Genomic DNA, 23,954 nt, shown 5'->3' with positions numbered 1-23,954 from the left:
TCTAAACAAACAAAAATGCTATGATGCCTTCTTTTGTTAGATAGCCTGGCAGTGCATCTTTAAGTGTGTTCACACATCATTGCAATAAGCTCCTATTGCAATCGAGATGTCTTTCTGTACGTCTGTTTGTATTAAACAATTCAGCTTCGAGACGACCAATTTCATAGAAATATTCCACACTTATTCTAAAAGGAAATTTATCAGGAAAGTTCAGTTTTTGATGTGATATCTTGAATAGAGCTCATTGTAAAAAGTCTTCCACTAAAATGTTTTTGGTGATTTTGCCAACTTGTATAAATTTACTGTGAGGGTGGTTATTTCGACTTATGTATGTCGATGTATATACTTTCCTCTTTTACTTATCCGATAGCCACTCCTGGCGGCAATACCGATCCCCAGCACATTAGTGAAATGGCAGGAGTGGTACGTGTACACAGAAGTCACACCGCTGGTACATTAGCTCACTGTTTTTGCTGCATGAGGTATGTTAACACATAAAAGTTAAAGAAAAAAAAAAAATTTGTTTACAAGTGAATCTAAAAGAAAAGCAATTATGTAAGCACAGAGTGAACAAATACATAATCAGGATTTGCATTACTTTCAAAAACTTTGGGGACATTAACTTGATGGATGTTATTACTTTAATCTCTACATTTCTGAAGGACTGCACACTAGTCTGTTGGTTCATTTGTCATCAGTTAATCAGTTTAATAACATAAAATAATAAAAGCGCTTTAAATATCTGTGAAAGCAACTAGAACAAATGTGGCTTCCAGTAGGCATACTGCATCTAAAGACATAACTGTATACAAATAAGGTTCTGTAGAAACAAAAAAACTTTAATTTGCTGATATTTCTGTATGGTATTCATTATATGGGTGACACTGCTGCCTCGCAGTAAGGAGAGGGGGTTTGTGTCCCGGGTCCTCCCTCCCTCCGTCTGCATGTTCTCTTCGTGCCTGCGTGGGGTTGCTCTGGGTGATCCGGGTTTTCTCCCACAGTCCAAAGACATGCAGATTAGGTGAACCAAAAAGCAACTGACAGCAGCCAATTCATAATGTTGTAACATCTGGTTGCAAACAATCAATCATTTACATTTATATAATAACCCCTTTGAAGATCTTAAGTAAACTCACTTCACCTACAACCACAAGACAAAACCTTCTCCAGTTAGCCACTAATGCCACAAAACAGGAATCATGCCATTAAAAGATGCAGGTCAGACTGATGTGCCTGGCAGGGCTAAAACATCCTTCCATCATCTTAAAACCTCTATCCAGTAAGTCATGTTCGGAAGCTCCTGTCAGTCCCTCAACTCTAACTATGAGATATACGATGAATAGCTTGGCTTCTACTTTGTACACAGAAGGCCTGTGTTGTCAGAACACTCTTAAAGCCTTAGTAATTGGAGAAGACATCAAACCAGCACCTTTTACTCGTTCTCTCTGTCAGATTATCAGCAATAGACGCATAATAAATGTACTTCACTTCGGGTCCATTATAGTTCAATCAATAGTGCACAAGGGCCAGGACTGTATCGCAACAGATGTGCTCAGACCTGAAAACTTATCCCCTCTGGAGACACACAGACCAGAGAGATGAAGTGGGAGGGTGTCTCTCTTACCCCATTGCAAAAAGACCACTGCTTCTGTCTGAAGGTTTAAGTAGAGAATTGTGGTAGAAGGATTAATTCAACATCTTAATAGCCAATAAACTCCCCATCCATGCTCTTGGATGTTTCTCCCTGGGTGTCTGGAGAAGAGAATGAGCAGTCAATAGGCCTTGAATTTGTGCACAAAAATAAGCATTTTGTGAACCCACTGATTTTCAAGGCTGTCAGGCTCATAATACAACTGTCTATTTCTCTTGTTCTGTGTTTCTTCTATAAAAACAGGTTCTAATCATTGTTTCATTTTTTTTCTAAAATAATAAGACAGTGGTGTCTGTAAAATCACTTTTGTAGGAATACTGTGCAAGAGCTGGGTGACATGCAACAACTCTCAGTATCATATGTAAAAACATTCAGCATGAATTCACTGCATGATAATACCATAAGTTGCATAGTTTACTGTCAAATAATGTAAAGAGTACGTGACACGTGGTTCACCCTTATTTGGGCTCATCAGGCATACACACTCTACTGCTCCCCTCTCAGAGATCGAACCTCAGACATCAGTGTCAGAGACGAAGCCCCTTTAGGCTGCGCTACGGCGTGTGGTTCGTTTATTTGACAGCCTATAGGTCTGGAGTAATTACATTCATTGCATTCGTAGCCTGAGTCCCGACCTGAATTGTGTGGGTGGTTACCTACCAGGTAACGCTTGTGGCTGGTCTGCCATTTGGCAAACATCCGCCACGGTTCTCTCTTCAGTTGTGAGCACCGTGGCGGATGTTTGCCAAATGGCAGACCAACCACAAGCGTTACCTGGTAGGTAACCACCCACACAATTCAGGTCGGGACTCAGACTACGAATGCAATGAATACCATAAGTATAATAAGGAGATTTATTATCATTTTCTCTCCATTACGAAACAAAGCATACTCTTTAAAATAAGAAGAAACTTTCCTGAAGGTTCAGGAGAATTCTAATCATAGGTATTGTGTGAAATTTGTTCTCAATTTGTCAGTACAGAAAGACAATAGGCATACAAGGGGGTGAAAACAGTTTATTAAGAATCATTTTAATATAATGTTTAACTTAACCATGACGTCACCCGATGGCATGGTCTCACAGGGTTTAGCACTACTGCCTAACTGCTCCATGGTCCTTGGTCATTACTGCCTGCACATGTCCTTACATCAGTGTGGTTTTTCTCCTGACTACCCCAATTTTCTCCCCGTATTCCAGATTCATACAATACATACAGATCTGAAGGAGAAATGGAGTATGAGTGCATGGGGTGTTAATTAGACAAAATTGGTAAAGTCTGAGGGGGCTAAATCTGAAAAAAGAATAGCTATTTGATAGCAGTATTTACACTTTGTCCAAAGTGCAAAATAGACTTAAAGAAATCAGGCAGCTCATCAAGTCCATTAAATTAATACTTTAACACATTGGTTCTCAACCTGTGGGGTGGGCCCCCCTAGGGTGGCGCAAAGTAACAAAAAGGGGGGCACGAAGATGTAAAAAAAAGAAAACAACAGTCAAAAATATGAAAAAAACATCTGTTGAAATCAAAACAAATTACCTTAAACTACATTCTGATACTAGAACAATAAATATAGAGTTAGATAAATGTCGATAAAAGTTAAGTAGGTATAATAAAATATGCATCTACATTTCAAAAAAATGTTGGGGAGGGGGGCACGATTAAAACTGTTATGAAAACTCGGGTCGCAAATACTTAAAGGTTGAGAAACGCTGCCCTAATATTAGCCCTTGGCTTAATCTGGCATATTTTTCCTTCATTTACTTTGTTGCCATAGAGAGGAACATAGAAACTAAAACTACTCACTATTCAAAGATACAAGAGCAGTTTAGAAATTTTGATTCATCCCTCAATCCATTTTCTCAAGTTGCTTTTTTCCAATACAGGATTACATTAAGTGCAGATCTAAGCATTGGGTGCATGGCAGGAGCCAAAGCTGGACATGTCATTAATCCATCATGGCATGTCCTTAAGCACAAATATCCAAAGAAGGGAAACTTTGAAATTAGGCTCCTGTTAATATGAGGATATCAGAAAAGTAATTGGCTCGAATAAGAGATGATGAAACCACCCACACTGAAGAACAAAGTGCATTCAGAAAAGGTGTTGAGGCTACTTACTATTTCATTCTACATTTCCCCCATCTGCAAATCAAAATCACAATCATATATCCTGTTAATTGTAAAAGTGCAGGATGTTATTTGTAACAGTTATGTGCATTTCCTTTTCTGAGAAGCAATTGCCTCTCTGAGGTAGGAAAACCATTTCTGTTAAGACTGACTAAACCTACTCCTTCTGTTTCTCTTTAATTTACAGCAATTTGGCTTCCAATTCCTTAGAGTACATTTCCTGGAAAGTATTCCATTCTCTTCCTCTGCTTGGTCTGTAAGTAGATTTTCAGTTTGTTTTAAATTTTAAATTAATTGCATGCACATTGCTGATTGCTTTCCATTCCAGATATCTCTTTTTCTTGACATTTGTTTCCTAAAATCATTCTGAAGCAAATTATAAAAAATCTTTTTCTGTGTTACTTATTCCTTTCATTTTAAGCCAAATGAGACACATTTCTAATACTCAGATACTGATCAAGAGTAACACATCATGAAAATGGCCTGATAAACTTACTGTATAATTTGATTATAGTCATGAATATTTGGCTGCTTATTGGTACTGAAGAATATTCAGAACTGTCTCGTTTTCTCTTCCTAGTTTCAATGCATCTACTATAGTTAATTAGAGCTCATTCATGTGTGATCAGTTTATCTGTCTCTAATAAGCTTTCTGACGTTATAACTAGGAGTCAAAACTCATTGTATGTTTTGGTTTGTACCAGAGAGATTAAAGTATGTGTACATATAGATAAGTATATGAATTAAATATGTATAGCATTGTGTTGGGCACAGCAAGTATGAGTGGTGGGACTAAACTGTGCTCATCATACTAAAGCCATCGACATATACGGTAGATAAAATGGTAACAAAGTCAACATTTCAGCTTTAAATTAAAAGGGATTTACATATTTTATGCATCCTTGAAAAATGATTTGTCCACTTTTATAGCAATGTTTGTCTTTATGAAAAATAGATAGATAGATAGATAGATAGATAGATAGATAGATAGATAGATAGATAGATAGATAGATAGATAGATAGATATGGCATTATTTAACCTGGACACATTAACTCAGAAATAAACCACTTAATCTCAATGAAACTATAAAAATTTAGTAGCATTGAAAAATTCCGGGTGCCTATAATAATGTTACGTTTTTTCTTACATTTATTTGCAATACTGTACTGCTGAATCACATTTAATGCAGGGAAGGTCTTGAGCTGTAAACATCTTCTTCACAAATTACAGTGCTCTTTTTCCAATTAACTTAAGGCTGTTTTAACCCTGAAAGAGACTAATTCAAAAGACTAATGACTACCTAGAAGTGCTGCCTCCGGCTGGCCAGAGCTGATAAAGCAGCTTTGATTTAGAGTTAAGTATAAATAAATGGCCAGAAAGTACAGTATCAATCAATCAATCAATCAACATTTATTTATATAGCACATATTCATACAAAAAAATGTAGCTCAAAGTGCTTTACAAAATAAATAGAGAAATAGAAGACACAATAAAAGATAAACATAAGTCAACATTAATTAACATAGAATAAGAGTAAGGTCCGATGGCCAGGGTGGACAGAAAAAACAAAAAAAACTCCAAAGGCTGGAGAAAAAAATAAAATCTGTAGGGGATCCAGATCAAGAGACCGCCCAGTCCCCTCTGGGCATTCTACCTAACATAAGTCAAACAGTCCTCTTTGTATTTAGGGTTTTCATGGAAGGACCTGATGATGATGGTCACGTAGACTTCTGGCTTTCAGTCCATCAATGTTGGTGCATCATGATGCTTTGAGTAGGTGGTGGTGGCGCAGGCCGCCACCACAAGGAAACCGGAAAAAGAAACAGAAGAGAGAGTAGGGGTCAGTATGGATTTTGGAGCCACTGTGAATAATTATTATGAAGAATTGAACATACAGAGTATCAGTATTAAGTTAAAGTGAAGTTATAAAAAGGCCATGTTAAAGTAATGTGTTTTCAGCAGTGTTTTAAAGTGCTCTACTGTATTTGCCTGGCGAATTCCTATTGGCAAGCTATTCCAGATTTTGGGTGCATAACAGCAGAAGGCCGCCTCACCACTTCTTTTAAGTTTAGCTTTTGGAATTCTAAGGAGACACTCATTTGAAGATCTAAGGTTACGATTTGGAATATAACGTGTCAGACATTCCGATATATACGATGGAGCGAGATTATTTAAGGCTTTATAAACCATAAGCAGTATTTTAAAGTCAATCCTGAATGACACAGGCAACCAGTGTAGTGACATCAAAACTGGAGAAATGTGTTCGGATTTTCTTTTCCCAGTTAGGATTCTAGCAGCTGCATTCTGCACTCATTGCAAATGATTTATGTCTTTTTTGGGTAGTCCTGAGTCAGTAATCTAGTCTACTGAAAACAAAAGCGTGAATTAATTTCTCCGCATCTTTCAATGATATAAGAGGTCTAACTTTAGCTATGTTTCTTAAGTGAAAAAATGCTGTCCTAGTGGTCTGATGAATATGTGATTTAAAATTCAGATTACAGTCAACGGTTAACCCTAAATTTTTTACTTCCGTCTTAACTTTTAACCCTAGTGCATCAAGTTTATTTCTGATAACCTCATTGAATCCATTATTGCCAATTACTAAAATTTCAGTTTTCTCTTTATTTAGTTTGAGAAAATTACTATTCATCCATTCAGAAATACCAGTAAGACATTGTGTTAGTGTATCGAAAGAGTCTGAGTCATCAGGTGCTATAGATAAGTACAGCTGTGTGTCATCAGCATAGCTGTGGTAGCTCACGTTGTGCCCTGAGATAATCTGACCTAGCGGAAGCATGTAGATTGAGAAGAGCAGCGGACCCAGGATAGAGCCTTGTGGAACACCATATCGGATATCATGTGTCTTTGAGATGTGATTACCACAACTGACCATTCAGTATTCGGGGCATTACAACTTTATCGTAGTGTTTTGATTTTCATCACATACTAGAATAATAACTGAACTTCATACACCCTTATTCTGGGCTGAGACAACTTAAAAAATGTATATGTTGAAAGTCTCCTTCTTTTGTCACAAATTAGGTTAAGGAATTCTTTCATTTGTGATTTTACTCTGCATTCTCTTGTCCTTGAAGGGGTTTATTTGTTTTGTATGTACTTTACTTTTTGCATAGATTTTTAGCCTTGAATAATACTTGACATTCATACTATAATTTAAAATGAAAAATATAGATATGTTACAAGGAAAAGAGAAGTCTAATCTTTCACCACATTGCTCAGCAGGAAAAGCAAAATAAAAATGAAGGCAGAAAAATCATACAACAGAATTGTTGCCCTTGAGTATAAACATAACAAAATATAAAACATAACTAGCAACTAATTATGGATATGTGAAATAGAGACATTACATGAACTTATTAATTGGCTTCCTAATTGTGGGAAGAATAATTGATTTTTGTCAAAAGTTTAACTATACAGTAATTATAGGAATTATGATTGATATTTAAGTCATCCACCCTGTGATGTGTATTTGTCTAATTTCCAGTTTGATGGGTGGCTCAGTTAAAATGGGTGTGCCAGTACCCAGCCTGGCAGAGGCAAAAATGAGGTTAAACAAGACCCTATTAAAAAGAGAGAAAGCAAAAAAGAGAGAAGCAGGCATGAAGATAGGACACCACCAGGGAGCAGTATAGCCTGAAACCTGGATAAACAGAATCAGCAATAGACATCGGCAGCTACAGAAAAGAGTTGAAGCCAAAAGACTACCTGACTGGGAGAGGAAAGTACAAGACCCCATGCTGGGACCAAAACAAGGCAGCTGGTTTGCTGCTCTTGAGAACAAGTCTTTTATCTCACATGGAAGGCTCAGGAAAAACCATGGACTGCTAGGTAGAATAGTATCCTGGGATCCCTATTGCAAACAGAGGGCTATACTTAATACCAAAAGTGAATTGGGGATAGAGATGGTCTTGGTATAGGGTATAAAGCCCTCTCATAGCTTGAGGTGTTTACAGTGTAAGGGTGGACGGATTAAAGACAAACAATTGACAAGAGTGAATGAAAATAATGAAGAATCAGAAAATAAATATATCAATTTTGTGCAGTAACCTGTGGCACTAACACCATTCTTATATACTTTCTTAGAATTTTGAAGGACAACCCATTTGTCTGTTCTTGTGACATATACTGGTTACAACAATGGCAGCTGAGCGGGAGAGCAGACCTTTTTAATCAATCACTTCACTGCCGGGACCAGGAACATCCTTATCCATTGGAGACCATAACGTTAGCAAACTGCAGTAGGTGAACTTTTCTCTGACTGTACCTTTACACAGATGTTGATTGTACATTTTATGCCAGTCTCACACTTTAATGCATCTTGAGAGCCTATCAGTCCATTTAATTTTATAATGGCGAGGGTGGTAGAAGAGTAATAAAAAAGAAAATCAAAAAAATATCTTATATAAACACGTCTACGCATGGAAGTGTGTGTGTCTGTCGGACCCGGAAGTGCGAGGAGGCCTGGAAGTGCGAGGCTACAGCATGAAGCTCAAAGAAATTGACTCTCTCACCAAAGTGAAACCTCACAGAAAAGAGAAATTCACTTAGCCGCTAACACACAAGCGAGACAAGCATATTGGCAAAACGAAACCTCAGAGGAGAGAGAAACTTGCTTAGCCTCTGATACACAACAAAGGCGAGCACATTGGCAAAACAAAATTGCAGAAGTAAGAGAACCTTACTTAAACTGTTAATGCACAACCAATGCAACTGATTGATTGAAGTGCCAGAATCAATGTTTTCTAGGAGCCCAGGCCTTATACGGCATGGGCTTACACAACTTGTATGTAATAAAACGTCTACGCATGGAAGTGTGTGCGTCTGTCTGTCCAGCCCGGAAGTGCAAGGCTACAACATGAAGCTCAAAGAAAGAAACTCTGTCACCAAAGTGAAACTGCCGAGTAAAGAGAAACTTGCTTAGCCGCTAATAGACAACAGAGGCGAACACGTCGACAAAACTAAACCGCCGAGGAAAAAGAACCTCGCTTAGCCGCTAATGCACAACTGATGTGATTGACTGATTGAAGTGCCAGAATCTGTGTTTCTAGGAGTCTGGGCTTTTTACAGCATATATAATAAGAGCAACAATTATTGTGCATATTTTTGCATGTAAACCCTAAAGGCAGTACTCTCTATGCATGATAGTATTATGTACTTCCTTGTAGAGGTAAGGAAGTACTGCTGCCTCACAGCTCTAAATTAACGGATTCAAAAATAGTTAGTTAGATTGGTGGTGATTATTGCTGAAATAAATTCCCGAAACTGGCTTAAACATTTTTCATGACAATTAAAACTTGATTATATTAATTTATCTTTCAAACAAATGCTTTTCTAAACCCTAATATTTAAATAACAAAAATTAAGGGAACACTTAATCATCACAGTCTAACATAAGGTCAATTAAGCTTCAGATATATTAATCTGTCCAATTAGAAAGCATAAGTGATTGTGAATCATATTCAACCTAAATTGATTATAATTGTCACAGGAAGAAAATTATTTAGTTCCTTGTTGGGAAAATTTTCATCGTAATGCATCCATCATTTAGTATTTAAAGTCCAATAATGAACACCAAAAAAATGACCTGAGTCATTTCTTCTTAAATGCAGAATGTTCGCTCAGCTTTGAGAAAAGTGTTGTGGTTGTTCTGGTAGTATGATACCCACTATGCCAATTATGATGATAATTTTCTTAATCCCAATTATAAAGATGCATCTGTGACAGAAACAATGCTTAGTTTAATTGTCCATTGCAATAGGAGTATGAAGGTCCTCAGTGACATTGGCTCACATGGGGATTTTTGGTGTGTCTTCATGCAGAAAACATGCAGCATGTCATATTTTTAAAAAAGTTTATTGCACTGTTCTGCAGTAATGTGAAGGAGAGCCACGTAAAATATTTGTCTTTACTGGTGTTCTTTGAATTACTAGTATTGAAGAAAATGAAGGTAAAAACAAATGAGTGAATGAGGCCTTAGGGAGCAATAATCCTTCCTTGCCACCCTCAAAAATTTTTTAAAATCCCAAAAAACTTTTTTAATGAGTTTCACATTTCAAAGTTGCAAAATCATATATTAAACAAATTGCAGCATCAATATTAGTGAAAAATGTTCCTTTACAGCTCCTAAGAACCAAATTTGACTTCTGGGCCTTCAGTGTGCAGTATGCAGTGTATCCAGAAAGTATTCACAGCGCATCACTTTTTCCACATTTTGTTATGTTACAGCCTTATTCCAAAATGGATTAAATTCATTTTTTTCCTCAGAATTCTACACACAACACCCAATAATGACAACGTGAAAAATGTTTATTTAAGATTTTTGCAAATTTATTAAAAATAAAAAAACTGAGAAATCACATGTACATAAGCATTCACAGCCTTTGCCATGAAGCTCAAAATTGATCTCAGGTGCATCCTGTTTCCCCTGACCATCCTTGAGAGGTTTCTAAAGCTTAATTGGAGTCCACATGTGGTAAATTCAGTTGAATGTCTATGTAAGGTCCCACAGTTGACAGTTCATGTCAGAGCACAAACCAAGCATGAAGTCAAAGGAATTGTCTGTAGACCTCCGAGACAGGATTGTCTCCTGGCACAAATCTGGGGAAGGTTAAAGAAAAAATTCTGCTGCTTTGAAGGTCCCAATGAGCACAGTGGCCTCCATCATCTGTAAGTGGAAGAAGTTTGAAACCACCAGGACTCTTCCTAGAGCTGGCCGGCCATCTAAACTGAACAATCTTAGGAGAAGGGCCTTAGTCAAGGAGGTGATCAAGAACCCGATGGTCACTCTGTCAGAGCTCCAGAGGTCCTCTGTGGAGAGAGGAGAACCTTCCAGAAGGACAACCATCTCTGCAGCAATCCACCAATCAGGCCTGTATGGTAGAGTGGCCAGACAGAAGCCACTCCTTAGTAAAAGGCACATGGCAGCCCGCCTGGAGTTTGCCAAAAGGCACCTGAAGGACTCCCAGGCCATGAGAAACAAAATTCTCTGGTCTGATGAGACAAAGATTGAACTCTTTGGTGTGAATACCAGGCATCACGTTTGGAGGAAACCAGGCACCGCTCATCACCAGGCCAATACCATCCCTACAGTGAAGCATGGTGGTGGCAGCATCACGCTGTGGGGATGTTTTTCAGTGGCAGGAACTGGGAGACTAGTCAGGATAAAGGGAAAGATGACTGCAGCAACGTACAGAGACATCTTGGATGAAAACCTGCTCCAGAATGCTCTTGACCTCAGAGTGGGGTGAAGGTTCATCTTTAAGCAGGACAACGACCCTAAGCACACAGCCAAGATATCAAAGGAGTGGCTTCAGGACAACTCTGTGAATGTCCTTGAGTGGCCCAGCCAGAGTCCAGACTTGAATCCGATTGAACATCTCCGGAGAGATTTTAAAATGGCTGTGCAGAGACACTTCCCATCCAACCTGATGGAGCTTGAGAGGTGCTGCAAAGAGGAATGGGCGAAACTGGCCAAGGATAGGTGTGCCAAGCTTGTGGCATCATATTCAAAAAGACTTGAGGCTGTAATTGCTGCCAAAGGTGCGTCAACAAAGTATTGAGCAAAGGCTGTGAATATTTATGTACATATGATTTTTCAGGTTTTTTTTTAATAAATTTGCAAAAACCTCAAGTAAACTTTTTTCATGTTGTCATTATGGAATGTTGTGTGTAGAATTCTGAGGAAAAAAATGAATTTAATCCATTTTGGAATAAGGCTGTAACATAACAAAATGTGGAAAAAGTGATGCACTTTGAATACTTTCTGGATGCACTGTACATAATGCCTTCTAGTTTAATCCCACATTCTAAAGATATTGATTTCAGGGTAATTGCTGACTCTAAATTATCACACTGTATGTGAGCATGACCTGTCATGATTAATGTATATATAAATAAATAAACAAAAAATATTTATGTGTCATCAAGGTTTAACTGTATCAATTAATTAAAATAGAAACAGTAGGAGATAAGGGGATACAACACTAGTAGACAACTGCTGGGCCAGGTAATTCGTCTGTCTCTCCCAGGTTAAGGGTTGAGAGCTGTGGATGCAATAGTCACCTTTATGGTTTTCCAGATTTCTGAACCTATAAGAAACAAAAGGCATAAGAATTTAGATCAAAAAATAATGCTAAAAAGCATTTAGCATATTTTTTAAAGCAAAACTAAATTCATAAAAAGTTAAAAGATTAAATATGAGAGATCATATAAAAATGATATTCTTACAGGAATTTAGCAGTGGTAATACAGATTCAGTCCTTCCTCTCTATCTTCAATATGATCTACAGTATGTTTCAAAAATCTCATTCTATATATAAGAGAAATATATTATATGTGTATTATAAATGTAAATGCCCAGGTTTTCTATTTCTTGATTCATTTTTGTCTCAACCTGGATTTTCCCTTCTGAGATGGTGTAATACGTTCCCTTTTTAAACTAAACAGCTTCTTTTTATATCACCACCGCATAATTAAAATATATATTTCTTTACATAAGTAATGTTTCCTTATTTCTATTCTCCCTGTGTTTCATGTTAAGTATTATTTAAACACATTATTGTAAGGAAATATTCAAGTTAATTATTTCATAATGTAACAGTTCAAAAGACTGAGAGATGCCTGATCTGAATTTATTGGATGGAAAATGATAGATCAGCAGGTCAGTTCCCTGTGCCGTAATGCACAAGGTAGTGTGGCCTTTAACTGAAATTACCACCCTCATGTTCAGATGAATCACTCAATTCCCAAATTCCCTAAATCAAGAGCCATATCATCACAAGCCAATTTTAGTATCTGAGTCTCTTCAGCCCATCTTTGGTCTGCTCCAATATTTAGGCCGAGCTTTCACTAGTGGGCCAGGGTTGTCTGGTTTTATGACAATAGGTAAATGGTGCACTTATCCAGGAGTGAGAAACGGCTGTGCGAAGTGCTCCGGTGAGGAATGCAGTGGTATCGTGAAAATGTCCTTGGTGAATGTGCAGCATCCAGGCATTGCACTGGGCAAAGAAGGGTAGAAGGCAAGTTCAGATGTCATTCTTAGAAGGAGCCTTTGGAGCAAAGGATTCCATCAAATGTCTGGAAAACTTACAAGAGGTGAGAGCACAGAGAGCACATTCAAGCACGGAAGCATGCACACATACGCGCAGGCACTCAATGAGAAATGTAGAAGGCTTCTTCCATAAACATGTTACACCATAATGTTGCTGGGACATGCACATGGAAGGGAATCAGTGGGGACTGATTCCTAAATAAAACAGCCTGCCAAGCATCAGAGGCTGTCTTTTGACTAACTACTATCAGGAGGATCTACTTAGATGGAGTATGCAGTGCTTTTTGGTGATTAAGAAGCCTCAGATATATTTATAGGAGTGAAGGTTTGGTAAGGAGCAATAGTAATGAGCTAGCCTTGTGATTATTTTTCGGTATATATTATTTTTGCTTTTCCTTTTTCCTTGAACCTTTCACCTTGGAGGGAAGAAGAAGAAAGTGTCTTTTATTTTTCATTTTTTTATTGTTTTGTATATTTTGTATAGTTTTTTGTCATGTGCCATTTGCATTAAAACTGTGTGTTGATTATTTTGCATGACATAGGTTTGCACCTTTTTCTTAAACCTTGATTTTTGTCACAGTAAAAAACAAAAGGGCAGCTGACTGTTTTACCACCCATTTTTGTTGTTTGAGTCTCTACTTACAGTACACTCTATTTTTTCTCAGCTATGAACAACTAGATGCCAAGTATTTGGTTTGTGTTTGGGATATCACAGTCTTGTAAAAAAAAAAGAAAAGAAAAGAAAAGAAAATCATCTAAAACCTCCATCATTTTCTTGATAACTAAAACTATTCCATTTCTCCCAGAAGGTATGGTCAATGATAATTTAAATGTGTGAGTACTTTTTGTTTGTTGTTTATTGCAGGTTTACCTAAGGTTTCTATCACACCAGATATGATAACTGTAAGGGAGGGCTCCAATCTCACCTTTACTTGTCAAGTTTCTGGAACTCCTGTACCCACTGCAAAATGGCAAACAGAATACCTGCACTCTGATTTCATTATGGAGGTAAGAGATCCTAAAAAAGCGAAGATCTATTTTTTTTTTAAATACAGCATTTTAAAAAGCATTTACATTTTCAAAATATTTATGACTCAGTTGATCAAGTTGCCCTTTTGAACATTGTGATACTTAGCGGGATCCCCTCAAAGTTGCTGGATATCATGGCTGGCTTGTACACTGGTACTGTGAGTGCTGTACAGAGTGGAGGCAGAACCTCTGCGTTTCTCCCAGTTGATGCTGGGGTTCGTCAGGGGTGTGTTCTTGCTCATACTCTGTTCAGTTCTTTCATTGACTGGGTGTTGGGCTGGGTCGTGGGGTCCAGTGGCTGTGGGGCATCTCTTGGTGAGGAGAGATTCACTGAATTTGACTTTGTCGATGATACTGTGATCTTTACGGAGTCAATGAATTCTCTGACCGGGGCTTTCAAGAGAGTGAATGAGGAAGCTGAGTGTCTGTGTTTCCGAGTGTCCAGGATAAAAACCAAGATCCAGGCCTTTAATAACCTCTTGGGCACAGCCATCAGCAGTGTGTCTGTCTGTGGAGAGAATGTCAACCTCATTAAGAGGTTTACTTACCTCGATAATGACATTAATGTCTGTGGTGATTCTTCCTATAAAGTCAGTAGATGGATTGGGAGAGCATAGGGGGTCATAAGGTCACTGGGAAGGGGTGTGTGGCACTGTCAATATCTTTCCAAGAGGACGAAATTCCAAGTCTTTAGACTCCTGGTGCTTCCTGTTTTGCTACATGTTTGTGAGACAGTAACCTGAAATAAAGACTGGACTCTTTTGGTACTGTGTCTCTTCAGAGAATCCTTTGGTACTGCTGGTTTGACTCTGCTCACAGAGCCCGGAATGAGGCACATTACCTGCATTACGAGGGAGCGTCAGTTATAGCACTACTGCCATGTGGTGTGATTCCCCGACGGTGATTCGGCCCACAGGACCCTATTGGCTGAGGACCTGAATGACTGGACCAGGCCAAGGGGACACCAGCGTAACACCTGGCTTCAGCAGATGGATGGTCATTTCTGGAGTGTGGGACTGGACCGCCTGTCTACCTGGGGGGTTGTCAATTGGAATCCTGAGCTGTTTCTTTGTGTAGTGAGTGTGGCAACACACAGTACTAGTGCATGCTTCCCAACCTGACCTGACTCGACTTGTTTGCTCAAGCAATGTTGTACTATGATGCCGACAAAATGTTTATAAAACATGGCTGTACAGTTGTGGCCAAAAGTTTTGAGAATGACACAAATATTCATTTCCACAAAGTTTGCTGCCTCAGTTTTTATGATGTTAATTTGTATATACTCCAGAATGTTGTGAAGAGTGATCAGATGAATTGCACTTAATTGCAAAGTCCCTCTTTGCCATGAAAATCAACTTAATCCCAAAAAAAACATTTCCACTGCATTTCAGCCCTGCTGACATAATTTCAGTGATCCTCTTGTTAACACAGCTGATAGTGTTGACGAGGACACGGCTGGAGATCACTCTGCCATGAGTTAGAATAGAAAGGTTCAATTGTTGTGAAGAAGGCTTCAGGGCACTCAAGAAAGTCCACCAAGTGCCAAGACCATCTCCTAAATTTGGTTCAGCTGTGGGATCGGGGCACCACCAGTGCAGAGCTTACTCAGGAATGGCAGCAGGCAGGTGTGAGTGAATCTGTACACACAGTGAGGCGAAGACTTTTGGAGGATGGCCTGGTGTCAAGAAGGGCAGCAAAGAAGCCACTTCTCTCCAAGAAAAACATCAGGGACAGACTGATATTGTGCAAAAGGTACAGGGATTGAACTGCTGAGGACTTGGGTAAAGTCATTTTCTCTGATGAATCCCCTTGCCATATTGTATTGGGAATCTGGAAAAAAAAAAGTTGTCCAGAGAAGAAAAGGTGAGCGCTACCATCAGTCCTGTGTCATGCCAACAGTAAAGCTGAGACCATTTATGTGTGGGGTTGCTTCTCAGCCAAGGGAGTGGGCTCACTCACAATTTTGCCTAAGAACATAGCCATGAATAAAGAATGGTAGGAAAATATTCTCTGAGAGCAACTTCTTTGGTGATGAACAATACCTTTTTCAGCATGATGGAGCACCGTGCCATAAGGCAAAAGTGATAACTAAGTGGCTCGGGGAACAAAACATTGAAATTTTAGATCCATGGCCAGGAAACTCCCCAGACCTTAATCTCATTGAGAACTTGTGGTCAATCCTCAAGAGGTGGGTGGACAAACAAAAACCCACAACTTCTGACAAACTCCAAGCATTGATTAAATGGGCTGCCATCAGTCAGGATTTGACGAACAGCATGCCAGGTCAAATTGCTGAGGTCTTGAAAAAGAAGGGCCAACACTACAAATAGACATTTTTGCAATATTTGCATAATGTAATTGTTAATAAAAGCCTTTGAAACTTATGAAATACTTGTAATACTTCAGTATACCATAGAAACATCTGACAAAATAATCTAAAAACACTGAAGCAGCAAACTTTGTGAAAACCAATGCTTATGTCATTCTCAAAACTTTTGGCCATGACCGTAGTTCTTCAAATGTGACATTTTTAATTTGATATTGTACTTTTATTAGCAAAACTAGCACATAATATTCTAAAAGGTTGACATCCACTAATAATATATACTATATGTAAATTACAGCAGTAGTTCTCAAACTCAGTCCTGAGGTCCCAATATGGTTACAGGTTTTTGCTCCAGCCAGCTGCTGTTATTTCCCAGGTTCTATGTTTTGACGTCAATGTAGAAATTACAAATGTTTTGGCAAAATTTTTATTAGAACATAACAAGCATTTACATACAGTATGTAACTTTGCAGGGTGGCACGGTGGCGCAGTGGTAGCGCTGCTGCCTCGCAGTTAGGAGACCCGGGTTCGCTTCCCGGGTCCTCCTTGCGTGGAGTTTGCATGTTCTCCCCGTGTCTGCGTGGGTTTCCTCCGGGCGCTCCGGTTTCCTCCCACAATCCAAAGACATGCAAGTTAGGTGGATTGGCGATTCTAAATTGGCCCTAGTGTGTGCTTGGTGTGTGTCCTGCGGTGGGTTGGCACCCTGCCCAGGATTGGTTCCTGCCTTGTGCCCTGTGTTGGCTGGGATTGGCTCCGGCAGACCCCCGTGACCCTGTATTCGGATTCAGCGGGTTAGAAAATGGATGGATGGATTGTGATTTTCATGGAGTGCAAACAATCACTAAAGCACATTAATAAAGAATAGTTTTTATAAGATGGTCACTTTCTTATAAATGTATAATAAAATTGACTTAAAAATAATAAGCTGCATTGCTTACAACTATTCTGTGCCAATACATTATTTATTGCAAATGATGAATAAACTGACAAAGACCAACCATAAAAAATGAAGTTCATGATTTTTTAGTACAGGAAATAAAACAAAATAAATTCAATACAGTAACAATTGACAACCTTAATTTTGGAGGTATTACAAATAAATGTGATTTATATTTAGCAGCATACAAATATGAAGGTATAACAGTAGCAGAAACCATGTTAGAAAATGGAAATGAGCATAACTGAAACAAAATTTATTGGAACCCTGATAAAGGTGTGGAGTGTTGAAGTTTTGCGCCTTTCATAAAGTGCATGAGTATGGTTTGGACTGCTCAGTGAGGACAGGGAGAAGGATAGCTTCTGAAGAACTGTTCTTACGTGATAATTTCTTTCTGCTGCAGAATCTCGTTGGCACTCCAGACCTGGAAGTGGTCCTGAAGCTGTTCAATGTTTCATACATAGATAACCAACTAAACCTTACCTGCAAGGCACACAATCAAGCTGGACCCAGTGAAGTGTCAGTTCCACTCAACATCCTTTGTGAGTTCTTTGAAATTTGAATTTTACTCTTCATTTAATTACACCTAATAATTAAGATTATATGAAATATATTTTCCATTTAATAGTGAGCTTGGTCACAAAGTGCTTTACAGAACATTTAGAAAGAATATTGGAAATAATGTATTACATATCAGTGGAGAGAAGAGCACTTGGGCAACTTTGTGAATTAAAGCTAAAAAGAACAGTATATGTGGAAGCATAAATACATAACAGAATATTGTATCTAGATCTGTAAGAATAAGCAATAAAAGTATTTATATCCCAGCCAGGGAAAGAAACATGGCTGAGATATTAAACCAGCATTTGAAACATCTCATTAAGCCAAAATAATTTAAAAAAGTCTCTATTTTTCTGTATTTTTAAAGAATATGTATTCTAAAATACAAACACTCTGTAATTTGGATAAACAATCAAATTGTTTAAATTGGAATGTTAGAGATCTCAATTATGAATTAAAAAGAAAAAATTTTAGCCCAATAATGTCAAAAATAGCTTTCCTGGAAGAGACCTTTTTAAATATTAAAGATTAGTCTAGGCTGACTGGATTGGCCAAGTACTTCACTCCAACTATGACAAAAAGATTTGAGAAGTTGGAATATTTATTAAACAACTGTAGGCACTGAGGTAATCTCTGACTAGGAGGTGTACTACATCAACATAGTTGGGAGAATGAACAAAACTAAATTAATCTAGCTGATATATACACCCTAAATTTGGATGGCAAATTATAATAAGTCAAAATTCTTACTATTATAATGCCATCATTACTTCTTACCACACTTCTGTTCTCTGTGAAATTTGAATTGTTCTGACTGGCAAAAGGTAACTTGGTCCTATATTAAAAGCAGTTGAGGAGTTTATTAAATTTACTTCCACATTGATTTTTTTTAATGAAACAAACTTTTCTGGGGTCACATCCAGAAACACTTAAAACATGCTTAAAGGGACAAATAATGTCCTACACTTAATGCAAAAATAAATTTCAAGTCAGAAAAGCATTTGAATTAATTATTGCTATGCCACCCCTTACCTTTATGAAACAAGATGTAAGTTCAAACATTTTATTGTCATTGCATAACACAACATAATTACTTTTCTGACAACCCCAAAGTGCATTTAAAATCCTAAAGGCAAATAGTTCAGATAGATAACAATACAATAAATAAACGCAATAAGAACCAAAAACAGAGCAATCATACAAATGATGTTGAAAATATTAGCAAGATGCCATTTAAAATGTTAACTATTCAAGTAACCAGTATGGATTATTATTGCATAAAGGTACAGCAGCGTAGATTATTATTGCACATGTTAGTAAACAGTATATTACACATTAAATACTTAACTTATTGTGTATGTTCAATGAAAAATGACCTCAGACAAGGAGATATTGGAGTTCAACAAGTTTATAGCAGCTGGGAGGAAGCTATGTTTTAGTCAATTTTTTACATGTATCTGAAGCACCTGCCTAATGGGAGAGACTGATGTCATTGATGATATTTGTAACCCTTCTCAGACAGCGAGTCTTGTGTAGATGTTCAAGTTGCTGTTTTCACGACCTACTGCAGCACATTGCTTTGGCAGCTTTGGTGCAGCTGTTGTACCAAGCTGTCATGCAGTTAGTCAAAAATGCTCTCTATGGTGCATCTGTAAAAGTTGACCAACAGATTCTGGGGGAGGTTAGCTCTCCTTGGCCTTCTCAGAAAGTAGAGGTGTTGTTGAGATTTGCCTACTACCACTGAAGTATTGTCAGCTCAGGAGAAATCCTCTGTGATGGTGACTCCTAGAAACTTAGAGCTGGAGACTCTCTCCATAGACTCTGCTTTAATAGTTACTGGGCTGTAAATTGTCTTTTTGTGGTTCTAAAGTGTACAATGACTTCTTTGGACTTTTTTGTGCTTAAGACGAAGTTGCTGGTGTCTCGTCACTCTTTTAGGTTCTGAACGTCCTCCTTATTTGCTGCTTCATTGTTTGAAATGAGCCCAATAACAGTTGTATTGTCCGCAAATTTAACAATATGTTTGATTTGTGGATGGATTGATAGTAATGGGTAAAAAGTGTGTAGAGGAGGGGGCTTAGCACACAGCCCTGTGGCACACCAGTGCTTAGTGTGTGGATGGAAGATGGGTGGTTATTGTTTTTTTTGGAACACGCATGATGGTCACAGATTTCAAGCATGAGGGGACTATACATAAATAGATACTGTAGAGAGGTTTAATATGAGTTGGTCAGCTCACGCTTGGAGAACACATCCTTTAACGCCGTCAGGACCTGCTGCTTTCCTTTTGTTGATGTTATTGAATGCCTGTTGCACCTTGCTTGTGTATGTAGAACAAGAAGCTGTGAGTCTTCTGTCAGTGTGAAGCTGACTGGAGGCTGGTAATTGTCTTTATCAAACTGAGCAAGAAACCGTTAAGTTCCTCTACTAGGTTTGCATTGATGGTGGCTGGCGTGTGTGTGCCATCCCTCATTTTATCATCCGTGATTGATCAAATGCCTTGCCACATCCACTGTAGGCTGGAGATATTGTCAAAGTCCTTCTCAATTCACTGTTTGTACTTAAGTTTTGCATACCTTGTATCTCTTTTGAGATTAGGGCTAAGGTTAGGGTTAGCTCTAGTGGCTCTATAGACTGAGGTGTCTCCTGATTTGATGGCTGTGTCCCTCACTTTGAGCAGCTGTTTGACTTAATTTTTACTTCATAGTTTCTCATTTGGGTACACTGTGATCCTTTTGTTAAGTGACGTTGTCTAAATGGTAATTAATATATTGTAGCACAAGTGAAGTATATGTATCTAAGTCTGTCTGATGGGAAAATATATTGCAATCTGTGTGTTCAAACCACCCTTGAGTTGGGAGATGGCACCCTCAGACCATAATTTCACAGTCATGCTCATTGGTTTATCACTGTTAAAAAGGGCTTTGTGCGCAGGGACAAGAAACAAAGAGATATAGTCAGACTGTCCAAAGTGGGGGTGTAGTATAACCTTGTAGCCATTTTTTATGTTTGTATAAACATGATTGAAGATGTTTTCCCTATAGTTTTACAATTTACATGTTGATAAAATCTGGGAAGTACATTCTTAAGATTGATGGCGATAATAAAAATTCTGTCAGGGTTTGCATTCTGTTATTTACTGATGACATCATATCATCACTCAAGTGCTGACTTAACATTAGCCTGTGGCGGTATGTATCCTGCTAGTGTAATAACAACTGTATAAGTAAAATGGTCATCTTAGCATTAAATATTCCAAATCCAAAGGGCATAACATGTTGATTATAAGTGTATTAGTGTTCCAAACATCATTAATATAAACACAGAGTCCCCCTCCTGTCTTCTTACTAGAGTCGGACATTCTGTCAGAGTGGTAGAGCGTGCGGCCTGCTAGTTCAACTGCAACGTCCGGTATGCTGGGATTCAGCCACGTCTATGAAAATATCAGAGTCCTTTGTAGTTCTATTTGTGAGCTTATCCATTTTGTTAGTGAGTGATCTAGCATTTGCAAGAAGTGCACTAGGGAAAGGGGTTTTATACAAAGCAGCTTTTAGCCTAGCTAACATGTCTGCTCGTTTACCCCTTTTCTGCTTCCTTTCCCTGTGCCATCTGCAACGTCTCCCTCCAGAGATAGGAGTCAACGCTAATCTTGGTAATCTGAAAAGCTCCTGCGGTATTGCTTCCAAGTTATAATAATGATCTGTGTGGTTTGAACCGATCTGTAAAAGCTTCTGGCAACTATAGTAAATGTTTGCACTAATTTGGAAGAACTTGATAGTCAATATTTAAACACATTATTAGCAAAACAAAAAAAAATTTGGAAAGCATGAAGCCACTGCGTCTGTGTGCGCCACCACAAGTGACTTAGCATTTAAAACATAATTAAACTTAATGACTACACAAGAAGGAGACCAAATAATACTTAAACTAAACTAAACTTGCTAAAGCTTTAAGCAAACAGAGATTAAGATGTTATATGATCAAAGTGTTTAAAAATTAAATGTAATTAGTACAGTGGATCCAGGCTGCTACTTTTAAAATGCCTTCAACAAAAATACAAAGGCTACATTTGGAAACTTGTTTAGTGTAAATTTTAGAAAAACGTTAGAAGGTTTTTCCTTAAATAAAGAACCATAGACAAGTAATGTGGTGAAGTAGTAGTGTGGTGAAGAGTAGGTCTTTAGGGTCCTTCAAATCTAAACTTGAAGATATTGGGCTCTAATGTTCTAATGTTAAGTGACAACACTCCTGTTATAGAAAAGCATAGGCAAAAGGCCAGAAATATACTAGTCCAGCTATATAAGAAGGACATGTAGACTACAAATCAATAATGTAGATTGACATAAACAAAATAGCTAGTATATTAAAGGAATAGTATAAGATCTCATATATATACAAACATATTGACAATCATGCTCTTATCAAAGACTTTTTTATTAACTTATCACACCCTGGATAGAGGAGCTGGATACACCACTAAGCTTTTCTGAAATTCCAGACACTATCACATTTTACATAGTGGGAAAGCCATAGACAGACACCCAGCAGCATTTTGTAATAAACTGCCTAATCAGTTAAAGCTACAAATGCTAGCTATGTTTGAGAAAGAAAAAGAAGAGAGTCTTCTATCTAAAATATTATAAGAAGCATTAATCAAAATCTAAAATAACATCTAAAATGCAACTCACTACTATTGAACAACATTACTGAACAACAAAATAAAGTTTTGAAAAAGGAAATATAAAAAGAATGGAAAAGTCCTTTTTAATTTTACAAGATGAAATGGGAATTTTTAAAGGAATGCCAACACTATCAAACCTTCAATACATTTTGAGTGAGGTTCTTATGCAGTCACTGAGTTTCCTAAGGTTATGCTATCTCCTGGTTTATGGAAACACCTTTTGACATAGACAAATGAGTATATCCGTTTAATGTACTACCTAAATTTATATGCATGGACTAAACTATTATGTACTAGAAAACAAGCATCTGTAAGGTTGAATAATATAAACTAAATACATAAAAAGCTAAAAACTATATAAGCTAAATCTAAACTATTTTGTTTTAGAGCATGGAACCAGACAGGGCTGCCCTGTGTCTTGTCCCATACCATTGCTGTTGACCCACAGTCATCATTACTAAATGTTTTAGGTGTAGGATTGCATTTAGGATTAATTTATACATATTATACTCAGTCCATGAACTTGCACTTCAGTTTGTGTTGTCACAATAGTTAAAGTACCTTGAAATCATAATTACAAAGTAAATTATAGATCTACGTGTACTTAAATAAATGTTTTATCTATTGAAAAGTGCTGAATTAGATATTAATATTTACTCATTTCTCCTTGCATTAACTAGAAAAAATATTAAAATGAAAATCATAAAGCTTTTATATCCTTTTCAGAGTAGGCCTATATACATGCATATTTACACATACGTCTTTAAAAATTAGACACAATTGTAATCATGTCTATTTAGATTGCAAGGAGACTTAAAAAATGTTTATTACTGAATAGAGAATGTACAGTTTAAGACGTCAGAGGGAAAGAGGCAAACACAGTAAACTCAGGCTATAAAAAGACGCAGCAGCATTAGAAAACATCCAGAGAAGAGCAACTGGGCTGATTCCTGGGCTACAGGGGATGAAATATGAGAATAGATCAAAAGATCTGAGTCTTTTCAGTTTAAGAAAAAGAAGAACAAGAGGAGACTTGATTGAAATGTTTAAAATTATGAAGAGAATTAGTACAATGGGTCGAGACTGTTATTTTAACACGAGTTCATCAAGAACACGGGGCATAGTTGGAAACTTGTTAGGGTAAATTTTGCACAAACATTAGGAAATTTTCATTACGCAGAAAACCATGGACACTTGGAGTACACTACCATGAAGTGTGGTAGACAGTAGAACTTTAGGGACTTTCACAATTAGACTTGATGTTATTTTGGAAGAATGAAGTGGAAAGGACTTGTAAGCTTTGTTGGGCTGAATGGTCTGTTTGCATGTAGATTGTTGTAATGTTCTAATGTACCTCCTTGGTTAGCTTTGGCATGGAAATCCCACTCCATCACATCTTTGAATGGGTTTCTCTATGCATTTACCACTAACAACTGTCAATTTCAGTGAATAAGACATTTACGATTTAGATGTTAATATCAGTTACAACTCTACATAATGATAATTTTTAGTGATAGGAAAATGAAGCCTCATGAAGCTTTGAGGCTTCCTTTCTACTGTATTTGTCCCG

At 37.7% G+C, this 23,954-nt stretch overlaps 1 protein-coding gene across 1 annotated transcript in view; it reads left to right on the top strand.

The window, feature by feature from the left end:
- The window catches only part of ntrk1 (neurotrophic tyrosine kinase, receptor, type 1), a 105,132-nt gene that overhangs the window by 32,905 nt on the left and 48,273 nt on the right, over nt 1–23,954 (top strand). Inside the window, exons 4-7 of the mRNA XM_039740513.1 lie at nt 3,967–4,035; nt 7,885–8,039; nt 13,716–13,858; nt 17,546–17,684. Coding sequence (XP_039596447.1) covers nt 3,967–4,035; nt 7,885–8,039; nt 13,716–13,858; nt 17,546–17,684 — 506 coding nt within the window. The remainder of the gene's footprint in view (nt 1–3,966; nt 4,036–7,884; nt 8,040–13,715; nt 13,859–17,545; nt 17,685–23,954) is intronic.

This window comes from Polypterus senegalus, chromosome 1 (assembly GCF_016835505.1).
Source record: "Polypterus senegalus isolate Bchr_013 chromosome 1, ASM1683550v1, whole genome shotgun sequence".
In the NCBI taxonomy this organism is placed as follows: domain Eukaryota; kingdom Metazoa; phylum Chordata; class Cladistia; order Polypteriformes; family Polypteridae; genus Polypterus; species Polypterus senegalus.
This window is presented reverse-complemented; position numbering and strand designations above follow the sequence as displayed.